Source organism: Chiloscyllium plagiosum, chromosome 7 (assembly GCF_004010195.1).
Source record: "Chiloscyllium plagiosum isolate BGI_BamShark_2017 chromosome 7, ASM401019v2, whole genome shotgun sequence".
Classification (NCBI taxonomy): Eukaryota; Metazoa; Chordata; class Chondrichthyes; order Orectolobiformes; family Hemiscylliidae; genus Chiloscyllium; species Chiloscyllium plagiosum.
In genome coordinates, this window is record NC_057716.1 from 14,889,569 (window position 1) to 14,901,937 (window position 12,369).

Sequence of the window (12,369 nt, forward strand, 5' to 3'; positions counted from 1 at the left end):
GCTTTTCAGAATGGAGGGCTGTGACCAGTGGTGTGCCACAAGGATTGGTTCTGGGTCCACTGCTTTTCGTCATTTATATACAGTGGAACCTCGATTATCCGAATATCAATTATCCAAATATCGGATTATCCGAAGATCTCAAGGTCATGGTAGAAACATTACATCAAAGAGGTGTTTCCAACACTGATTATGCCTTTTGTTTACAATGATTAAAAATGAACTCGACTTACTGAAATGCTGCCAAGAACAGTCCTGGACATCGATGGGAGCCCAGGTGACGTCTCCAAATGACTGACCTCTTGCCCCCTCTCTCTCCTCCCACACTTTCTCTGCAGTTCTACACAGGCATGTACCCTAAACCTCCCTTCCCCAGATAATATCTCCAACTTTATCCTCCACATCGCAGAGGTGGAGCCTGTCAAAAGATTGCAGTAAAAGTTTGTTTGTGCCTGTATCTGTGTGTGTGTGTGTGTTGTGTGTGTGCGCTACTTGGAGACTCACCCCCAAAAACGCAGCAGCAGCAGGAGTTTTGTTGTTGGTCCAGTCCAGCTGCTCGGGAGAGGGGGGGGGTGGGGACGGACAGAGGGGGGGGGGGGCTACAGGTGAGGGCAGGCGCTGGCTGGTGTTGGACGGGTTTGAGTGGGGGGCTCACACGCCTAGTCCCCTGAAAGGGGAGCAGATTTAACAGAAAACTCCGAGCCCCAGAGGAAAGGCATTGAATCAACTAACCGAATAATCAATCATTTGAACATTGTAGTGTCCACCCATCTTGTTTGGATAATCGAGGTTCCTCTGTAAATGATTTGGAATGTGAACATAGGAGGTTTAGTTATGATGTGGAAGTGCCAGTGTTGGACTGGGGTGTACAAAGTTAAAAATCACACAACATCAGGTTATAGTCCAACAGGTTTATTTAGAAGCACTAGCTTTTGGAATGTTGCTCCTGATGAAGGAGCAGTGCTCCAAAAGCTAGTGCTTCCAAATAAACCTCTTGGACTATAACCTGTTGTTGTGTGATTTTTAACAAGGTATAGTTAATAAGTTTGCAGATGACACCAAAATCGGAGGTGTCATGGACAGCAAAGAAGGTTACTTCAGAGCACAAAAAGATCTTGATCAGCTGGGCAAATGAGCTGAGGAGTGGCAGATGGACTTTCATTTAAATAAATGTGACGTGCTGCATTTTGGAAAGGCAAACCAGAGCAGGACTTATACACTTAATCGTAATGTCCTAGGGAGTGCTGCTAAACAAAGAGATCTTGTAGTGCAGGTTCATAGTTCCTTGAAAGTGGAGTCATTGGCAGATAGGATAGTCATTTGGCATGCTTTCCTTTATTGGACAGAGCATTGAGTATAGGAATTGGGAGGTCATGTTGCAGCTGTACAGGACATTGGTTAGGCCACTTTTGGAATATTGTGTCCAATTCTGGTCTCCTTCCTATTGGAAGGATGTTATGAAACTTGAAATAGTTTAGAAAAGATTTACAAGGATGTTGCCAGGTTTGGAGGACTTCAGCTACGCGAGAGGCTGAATAGGCTTGGGCAGTTTACCCTGGAACATCAGAAACTGAGGGCTGACCTTATAGAGGTTTATAAAATCATGAGGTTAAATAGACCTCTTTTCCCTGAAGTGGGAGAGTCTAGAATTAGAGGGCATAGGTTTAGAGTGTGAGGGGCAAGATTTAAATGAGATTTAAGGAGCAACCTTTTCATACAGAAGATGTTGCGTGTATGGAATAAGCTGCCACAGGAAGTGGTGGAGGCTGATACAATTGCAGCATTTAAAAAGCATCTGGATGGGTATATGAATAGGAATGGTTTGGAAGGATATGGGCTGGGTGCTGGGCAAGTGGGACTAGACTAGGATGGGATATCTGGTTGCTTTGGATGAGTTGAACTGAAGGGTCTGCTTCAGTGCTGTATACCTCTATGAAACTATTTGAAACAGTTTCTCTTCAATTACTCCATCTTGGCCTTTCACCATATTGGATACTTCATCAAGTCTACTTCTAGCCTCCTTTATTCTGAGAACCCCAGTTTCTTTTGTGTGTCCACACACTGTAAATTCTGTTTTTTAGGACTAATCCCAGAATTTCTATTCTGTACACTCTCCAAAAATTGAGTAAAAGAGTAGTCCCCAGGATTGGACATAATACTCTAGTTGGGATCAAACTATTGTTTTATATAGGTTCAGCATAACTTCCCGGTTTTTGTACTAATAAAACCCAGGATCCCACATTGTTACTATAACAAATAGTTAAGCAACTATTTGGGATTAATTGGTTAATCAATTGACAGGATAAATATAAATGGTGAACAAGTAGGATTGATGTGTGGAAGGAGATACAAGACTTTGGTGTCTGCTGCACTAACTTGTTTGGATCTGAATTGACATTTGTATCAGAGAACGAATGCATAAAGGTATACATAGGAAACTAACAGTTCTTTTCAGACACAAGACTGTTATTAGAGTTTGAACAATGGTTGAAAGTAAAGGTAAAGTGACAAGATATAACTTCACACTGATGTTCGGTTAAGCTGAAACTCAAGATAATGGAAAAATCAAGTGGATCTGTGGACCTATTGTCTTTTTAACAAAGGAAAAGGCAAGTTTGAGACATTTGCTTTTTATTAGATGCGATATTTGGAGAAGACCTCATTAGATTGGAAAATTGCAAATGTACTCTTTTATACCAAAAAAGAGAGACAAAAAGCAGGAAACTACCGGTCACTTAAAACTGGAGATGTTAAAAGTTATTGAAGTTATAACAGGGCATATAGATATGTTCAACATAATCAGCAGAGTCAACATGGCATTGTGAAAAGAAAATAATGGTGAACAAGCTACTGGTATTCTTTGATGAGGTTACACATGGTGTGGATGAACTGTAATTAGATTTCTGGAAGGCATGTAATGAGTCACAGTCATACAGCCCTTCGGTCCAACCAGTCCATGCGAACTATAAAACCAAACAAAACAAGTCCCACCTGCTCCTGCTCTTGGCCCATATACCTCCAAACATTCCTTATTAATGTACTTATCCAAAGGTCTTTTAAACATTGCAACCATACCCACAACCACCACCTCCCCTGGATGTTCATTCCACACACGAACCACTCTGTGCAAAAAAATATTGCCCCCCATGTTGTTTTTAAATCTTTCTCCTCCCACCTTAAAAATAAGCCCCTTAGTTTCAATATCCCCTACCCTAGGGAAAAGACACCTTAGCTATACCCCTCCTAATTTTAGTAAGGTCACCTCTCAACCTTCTACGCTCCAGTGAAAAACATTCCAGCCTTTCTCCTCATAACTCAAACCCTCCATACCCAGCAACATCCTGGTAAATCTCTTCAAACCCTCTCCAGCTTAATAATACCCTTCCTATAACGGGGAGAGCAGAAACTTGACGCAGGACTCCTGAAAAGGCCTCACCAGCTTCCTATACATCCTCCACATAACATCCCAACTCTGATACACAAAGGTATGAGCAATGAAGACAAGTGTGCTAAATGCCTTCTTAACCACTCTGTGATGCAAGCTTCAAAGAATTATGTACCTGAACACCCTTAGTTTCTCTGTTCCATAACACTACCCAAGGCCCTACTTTTATTTGCAAAGTCCTGCTTTTGTTTGTTTTACAAATACCTTGCATTTATCCAAGTCAAGCTCTCTTTGTATAAGTCCTGTTACACCAACAATCTTGGTGCAAACTGCAAACAAACTTACCATGCCTTACCAAACAAAAGTGGACCAAGCAGTGAACTTTTTGGAACACCACTGGTCACAGGACTCCAGTCCGAAAAACACACTCCACATCAAATGTTATTGTGGAAAATAAAAGCTCGTAGTGTAAGGGGTAGCATGTTGATATATGTAAAAGATTGTAGAGCTAACAAAGAGCAGAGATTAGGCATAAATGGGTCTTTCATATTGGCAAGAGTGGTGTGTCAAAGGAATCATTGCTGGGGCCTCAACTGTTCACAATTTATTTAGATTTAGATTACCTACAGTACAGAAACAGGCCCTTTGGCCCAACAAGTCCACACCGACTCTCCGAAGAGCAACCCACCCAGACCCATTCCCCTACTCATGCACCTATCACTATGGGCAATTTAGCATGGCCAATTCACCTGACCTGCACATCTTGAGTGTGGGAGGAAACTGCAGCACCCAGAGGAAACCCACGCAAACATGGGGGGAATGTGCAAACTCTACGCAGACAGTCGCCCAAGGCTGGAATTGAACCTGGGTCCCTGGCACTGCGAGACAACAGTGCTAACCACTGAGCCACCATGGCGCCCTTGTATAAATGATGAATGAAGGGGCAGTAGATACGGTTGAATAATTTGTTGAATGAAGGGGCAGTAGATACGGTTGAATAATTTGTTGATGACATAGATAAGAAAGTAACAGAGGACAGCTGAAGGTTGCAGTGGGAAGCAAAGATTATGTGCATGATTAAAGATATGTGAAATGGAGAATTGTGGAAGACAATGTGGGAAAAATGTGAAAGCATCCATTTTGGGCAGGAAGAATGAGAAAGAACATGATCTACACGGTGTGAGATTGCAATGCATGAATCACAAAACATCACTGACGCAGGTACATCAATAATTTAGGACAACTAATGTAATGTTATCTTTTTCATGAAAGTAATTGAATACATAAGTAGAGAAGTTATACTTCAGTTATTATGAGTCTGCATCTTGGTTATGTGTACAGTACTGGTCACCTTCTTTAATAATGTAAATAGGTTGTAACCATTTCACAGAAGGTTTACCAGACTGGAGTATTTGGGTGTATTTTTTACAATCATTGTTTAAAAGCCAGGGGTCAACCATTTACAAAAGAGACACAATTTCTTTTTCTCAGAGGTTTGTGTCCTCGGAATACTCTTTCTGGAAAATGTGGTAGAAGCAAAGTTGTTTAAAATATTTTTTAAAGCCAAGGATATTCTCATTAAGCAAAGGGGCAAAATGTTCTCAGGGGTAAGTGGGAATGGAAATTTGTGTTACAATCAGGTCAGCCACAACCTTACTGAGTGGCAGACCAGGCTTAAAGGTGCTGAAGGTTGTACTGCTGCACTTTGTTGATATGTTAGTAAGCATTAGGTAGAATACGTTTTCAAAGTGAGAGGCTCAACAATTTGACACTGAGGAAAGTTTAGCAGTTCTATTAAAATTTTTGTACAGAACTTCAAAAAAATGACCTATTAAATACATAAGGCACAGTTAGTCTTTAATAATTAAGGAAGCAGGATGGATATTCTATAGAGGAATACATGATACAGTTTAAGAGATGATAGACAAGATAACAAAAATCCTGCTTGGAAATTCCCAAGTCAGAGCTTGACTTTAAATAGCTTGAAGCCACACGACACCAGGTTATATTCCAACATGTTTACTTGAAATTACAAGCTTTCAGAGCACTGCTCCTTTATCAGGTGAGAAAACCTGTTGGACTATAGTCTAGTATCTTAGAACATAGAACATGACAGCACAGTATAGGCCCTTCAGCACTCGATGTTGCGCCGACTAGTGGAACCAGTTTGAAACCTATCTATCCTGCATTACTCCATTATCATCCATATATTTATCCAATGACCACTTACATGCCCTTCAAGTTGGTGAGTCTACTACTGTTGCAGGCAGGGCGTTCCACGCCCCTACTACTCTCTGAGCAAAGAAAATACCTCTGACATCTGTCTTATATCTATCACCCCTCAATTTCAAGCTATATCCCCTTCTGGTAGCCATCACCATCTGAGGAAAAAGGCTCTCACTGTCCACACTATCTAATCCTCTGATTATCTTATATTAGTGAGTTTTGAGAAGATTTGGAGCTCAGGTGAGGTTCTGGATGTAGGTTTGCTCACTCAGCTGGAAGGTTTGTTTTCAGACGTTTAGGCAACATCTTCAGTGAGCCTCTGAATGAAGCACTGGTGGTGTAGCCCACTTTCTATTTATAGATTTGAGTTTCCTAGGGTCGGTGATGTCATTCCCTGTTCTTTTTCTCAGGGGGTGGTAAACATCTGAAAACAAACCTAGCAGCTCAACAAGCAAACCTACATCCAGGATTATATGTCTCAATTAAGTCACCTCTCAACCTCTTTTTCTCTAATGAAAACAGCCTCAATTCCTTCAGCCTTTCCTCATAAGATCTTCCCTCCATACCAGGCAACATCCTAGTAAATTGTCTCTGAACCCTATCCAAAGATTCCACATCCCTCCTATAATGCAGTGACCAGAACTGTATGCAATACTCCAAGCACAGCTGCACCAAAGTTTTGTACAGCTGCAACATGATCTCGTGGTTCAAACTCTACCAATAAAAGCTATCACACCATATGCTTTCTTAACAACCCTGTCAACCTTGGTGGCAACTTTTAGGGATCTATGTACATGGACACTGAGATCTCTCGATTCATCTACACTGCCAAGAATCTTACCATTAGCCCATAATCTTTATTCCTGTTGTGCCTTCCAAAGTGAATCACCTCATGCTTTTCTGCATTAAACTTCATTTGCCACCTCTCAGCCCAGCTCGGCAGCTTACCTATGTCCCTCTGTAATCTACCACAAGCTTCCGCACTGTCCACAACTCTACCGACTTTAGTGGCATCCACAAATTTACTAACCCATCTTTCAACGCCTTCATCCAGGTCATTTATAAAAATGACAAACAGCAGCGGACCAAAAACAGATCCTTGTGGTACACCACTAGTAACGGAACTCCAGGATGAACATTTCCCATTAACCACCACTCTCCATCTTCTTTCAGTTAGCCAATGTCTGATCCAAATGGCTAAATCACCCTCAATCCCATGCCTCCGTATTTTCTGCAATAGCCCAGCATGGGGAACCTTCTCAAACATCTTACTGAAATCCATATATACCACATCAACCGCGATACCCTCATCCACCTGTTTGGTCATCTTCTCAAAGTTCTCAATACGGTTTGTGAGGCACAACCTACCCTTCACAAAATCATGTCAACGATCTCTAATCTACTGATTCCTTCCTAGATGATTATAAATTCCATCTCTTATAATATTTTCCAACACTTTACCCACAACTGAAGTAAGGCTCACTGGTCTATAATTACCAAGGTTGTGTCTATTCCCCTTCTTGAACAAAGGGACAACATTTGCTAACCTCCAGTCTTTGGCACTATTCCTGTAGACAATGACAAAATAAAGACAAAGCCAAAGGCTCTGCAATCTCCTCCCTGGCTTCCCAGAGAATCCTAGGACAAATCCATCCAGCTAAGGGTACTTACCTATTTTCACATTTATCAGAATTGCCAACACCTCCTCCTTATGAATCTCAATCCCACCTAGTCTAGTCACTATTCTCCGCGACAACATTGTCTTTTTCCAGTTTGAATATCGATGAAAAATATTCATTTGTTGCTTCTCCTATCTCCTCAGACTCCACGCACAACTTTCCACTACTGCTCTTGATTGGCTCTAATCTTAATCTCGTCATTCTTTTATTCCTGATATACCATAGAAAGTTTTAGGGTTTTTCTTGATCCTATCTGTCAACGACTTCTCTTGTCCCATTCTGGCTCTTCTTAGTTCTCTCTTTAGGTCTTTCTTGGCTAACTTGTAACTCTCAAGCACCCTAATTGAGCCTTCACGTCTCATCCTAACATAAGCATTCTTCTTCATCTTAACAAGAGATTCAACTTCTTTCGTAAACCATGGCTCCCTCACTCGACCACTTCCTCCCTGCCTGACAGGTATATACTTATCAAGTATACGCAGTAGTAGTTCCTTGAATAAGCTCCACATTTCAATTGTGCCCATCCCCTGCAGTTTCCTTGCTTATTCTATGCATCCTAAATCTTGCCTAATTGCATCACATCATAATTGCCATTCCCCCAGAATAATTCTTGTCCTGTGGTGTATACCATTCCTTTTCCACCATTAAAGTAAACATAACTGAATTGTGGTCACTATCACCAAACGGCTCACTGACCTCCAAATCCAACACCTGGCCAGGTTCATTACCCAGTACCAAATCCAATGTGGCCTTGCCCCTTGTTGGCCTGTCTACATATTGTGTCAGGAAGCTGTCCTGCACACACTGGACAAAAACTGACCCATCTAAAATATATGAACTAGAGTATTTCTAGTCAATATTTAGAAAGTTGAAGTCCCCCATAACAACTATCCTGTTACTCTTGCACCTATCCAGAATCATCTTCAATCCTTTCCTCCACATCTCCGGAACTATTTGGAGGCCTATAGAAAACTCCCAAGAGGGTGACCTCTCCTTTCCTGTTTCTAATCTCAGCCCATACTACCTCAGTAGACGAGTCTTCAAACGTCCTTTCTGCTACCATAATATTGTCCTTGACTAACAATGCCACAACTCCCCCTTTTACCATCTTCCCTGTTCTTACTGAAAAATCTAAATCTCAGAACCTGCAACAACCATTGCTGTCCCTGCTCTATCCATGTCTCCGAAATGGCCACAATGTTGAAGTCCCAGGTACCAACCCAAGCTGCAAGTTCACCCACCTTATTCCAGATGCTCTTGGCATTGATGTAGACACACTTCAAACCACCTTTCTGCTTGCCAGTGAACGGATGAGACCTTGAAACAATATTTCTGACCTCACTACTCTCAACCTCCTGGACACTGGAACTACAATTTAAATTCCCATCCCCTGCTGAATTAGTTAAAACCCTCCCAAAGAGCATTAGCAAATACCCCTCCCCAGGATATTGGTACCCCTCTGGTTCAGGTGTAGACCATCCTGTTTGCAGAGGTCACACCTACCCCACAATGATCCCCAATTATCCAGGTATCCGAAACCCTCCGTCCTGCAAAATCCTGTAGCCACGTGTTCAACTCCTCACTCTCCCTATTCCTCGCTTTGCTAGCATGCGGCACGGGTAACAATCCAGAGGTAACTACTCTTTGTTCTAGCTCCAAGCTTCCACCCTAGCTCCCTGAACTTCTGCCTTAATCCCCATCCCTTTTCCTACCTATGTCATTGGTGCCTCTGTGGACTATGACTTGGGGCTGCTCCCCCTCCCCCTCAATTCTGAAAACATCATCCGAGACATCAGAAACCCTGGCACCTGGGAGGCAATACACCAATCCTGAGTCTCTCTCATTCCCACAGAACCTCCTATCTGTCCCCCTAACAATGGAGTCCCCAGTGACTAATGCTCTGCTCCTCTCTCCCCTTCCCTTCAGAGCAACAAGGACAGACTCTGTGCCATGGACCTGCACCCCATGGCTCTTGTAACTTCTGACTTTGTCAGCCTCAGTCCAACACCAGCACCTCCACATCATTTGAATTGTTTGAATATTGCTACCGTGTCAGATATGGATAGACTCCTAATAATAACTTAGGATAGATTTTCAGAAAGAAACATGATTTTGTAATGTAATACAGAGACAACAATAGGCCATTCAGCCCATTGAGTGTGCCCCACCATCCAATACAATTGTGGCTGATCATCCACTTTAATGTCTCTTTCTATACTATCCCCATATTCCTTTACATCATTGTTACTTAAAAAAACTGTTGATTTTAACTTTAAACCTACTCAGTTGGAGATTCCACAGCTCTCTGGAGTAGAGAATTCCAATTAATCATAACCGGCTGAGTAATAATACATACAGCATAATGGAGGTATCATCAATGTGAGATAAGAATTAGTCTTCAGAAGGACTGTGCAGTAGTCATTTATACTGAAACTGTCATGAACAGGTGCATCTGCTACGACTGATAGTAAGAGCAACAAGAAGTTGGCTCCAATCGGTTCCCTCACCACCTACTCCAGAGCTTGTCCTGTAGCTGGCCAGAGAAACATAGAAACTAGTAGCAGGAGCTAGTCATTCCACCTACAAGTATGCCCTGCTATTATGGTCATGGTTAATCTTCTCTTCCAATGCCATATTTTTGCTTTCTCCCCATACCCCCAATGCCCTTATAATCTAAAAACATATCTACCTCTTGATAAAAACCAAAAGAACAGCAGATGCTGTAAATCAGAAACAAAATTAGAAATTGCTGGAAAAGCTCAGCAGGTCTGGCAGCTTCTGTGAAGAAAAATCAGAGTTAATGTTTCGGGTCTGCAGTAGTATAGGTCCAGATAGTTTGGGAAATGACATTAAAGTGAATGATCAGCCATGATTGTACTGAATGGTGGGGAACACTCAATGGGCCAAATGGCCTGTTGTCATCTCTATACTACATTCGCATCACATTATAAAACAACTGAGCAAGTCTGGCAGCCTCTGGGAAGAGAAATGAAAGTTAACGTTTCAGGTCAGGTGACCCTTTCTCAGAAGCACATGGCAGGACTGTTCTGTGAGGAGGGATTATTTTGACCGATTCTGTATACATCAGTGCTGAGAAGGATGAGAGAGGATCTGATTGAAATGTGGAAAATTTTAACCGGGCTCCTCAGACTAGATGCAGGATGGATTTTTACCTTTGTTAGGGAGTCTAGAGCCAGGACACAATCTTTGCACATGGGGTAAACTAATTAGAACTGACATAACTAAACATTTCTTCATAAGATCAGAAGATCTACAGCAGAATTAGGCCATTCAACCCATTGAATTTGCACTTACTACAGTTACTACATTTGTCTTTATATTGCAATGTTAATGGTTGTGTCTGAGATATTGTCTGTATGATTCACGAGAAAGACTATGTAAATCTGTTGCTCAAATAGTCTGTAGGACAACTCTCCCAATTTTGGCACAAGACACCAGATACAAGAGGACTTTGCAGGATCAAAGTGACAGTGATGACCATTGTCATTTCTTGTGTCTTGTTGACACTGGGTGGTCTGTCTGGTTTCACTACTTTATCCAACTTAGTGTGATTAGACACAACTGAGTGACATGATAAGCCATTTTAGAGAGGACGGAAGGCCAGATCAGGTGAAAAAGGCAGATTACCTTCCCTAATGGACACCGGTGAACCAGACAGGTTTTTACAACATTGAAAATCATTTCATGGTCACCGTTATATTTACTAATAGAATTTAAATTTCACCATCTGCCATGATGGGATTCAAATCCAGAACATCAGCCTATATCTTTGGACAATAATACACTGGTAATACATTACTACTCCACCGCAACCTCCCCTCTTCATAAAACTTAAAAGGTGATCCATGCAAAAGTGAATTGTGACGTGGAGCAAATAACATGACAGGCCAAATGGTCTATGCTGATCCAGTTCTTTTTAAAGTTCCCTTTTCAGAGCAAAGAGTTAATCAAGCAAAGAATGTGACTGAACAGAACTTAACAGACAAAGAGTAATCTGCACACTGCTGTGCTGACAAGAGTTTACATCTAAATGAGTGATCAGGGTAAGAATTAGTCTATCATGCTGCTACTTGAATGCCAATTCAGATGGAATTGGTATCGGTCAAGGCATAACTAAACAGGGATGTGAGAGACTTTAGAATGTGAAGCCAGGAGGACAGTATATTAATAAACTAACAAGACAAGCTGTTTGAATCTGTCAGAGCAAGCTGACTGTTAAGTTTTAATGGAAAAACTCCACATGAGATGACGATCTGCCTCTCACTCAAAATATCATTGCACAATTGTAACTTGCTTACCTCACGCCAAGTCCTCAGAGTAATCACATGCACTGACTGGAAGAGAAGGGACAAAAAAAAAGTCAATACATTTGTCATGTAATACGGAAGGTTTCCACTGAATTCAGTAAAAAAAGGCACAATTTCCAAATCTTGCATCTTAATAACAGAGTCACAGAGGTGTACAGCACTGAAACAGATACTTTAGTCCAACTCATCCATGCCAACCAGATATCCTGAATTAATCTACTCCCATTTGCCAGGATTTGGCCCATATTCCCTCCAACACGCCCCTGGTGCTCACCTTCCACCCTACCAACCTTCACAAACCAAATCATCCACCTACATTTCCGCCACCTCCAAAAAGACCCCACCACCAGGGATATATTTCCCTCCCCACCCTTTCCGCCTTCTGCAAAGACCATTCCCTCTGTGACTACCTGGTCAGGTCCACGCCCCCTAACAACCCACCTTCCCTTCCTGGCACCTTCCCCTGCCACCGCAGGAACTGCAAAACCTACGCCCACACCTCCTCCCTCACTTCCATCCAAGGCCCTAAAGGAGCCTTCCACATCCATCAAAGTTTTACCTGCACATCCACTAATATCATTTATTGTATCCGTTGCTCCCGATGCGGCCTCCTCTACATTAGGAAGACTGGACACCTCCTAGCAGAGCGCTTTAGGGAACATCTCTGGGACACCCGCACCAATCAACCACACTGCCCTGTGGCCCAACATTTCAACTCCCCCTCCCACTCTGCCGAGGACATGGAGGTCCTGGG

At 42.2% G+C, this 12,369-nt stretch overlaps 1 protein-coding gene across 6 annotated transcripts in view; it reads right to left on the reverse strand.

Moving 5' to 3' along the window:
- Positions 1-12,369, reverse strand: part of vps8 (VPS8 subunit of CORVET complex) — a 555,322-nt gene that overhangs the window by 469,932 nt on the left and 73,021 nt on the right. For all 6 annotated transcript variants that reach the window (XM_043693080.1, XM_043693078.1, XM_043693079.1 and 3 more), the window contains one exon: positions 11,607-11,642. In XM_043693080.1, the coding sequence (XP_043549015.1) occupies positions 11,607-11,642 (36 nt within the window). The remainder of the gene's footprint in view (positions 1-11,606; positions 11,643-12,369) is intronic.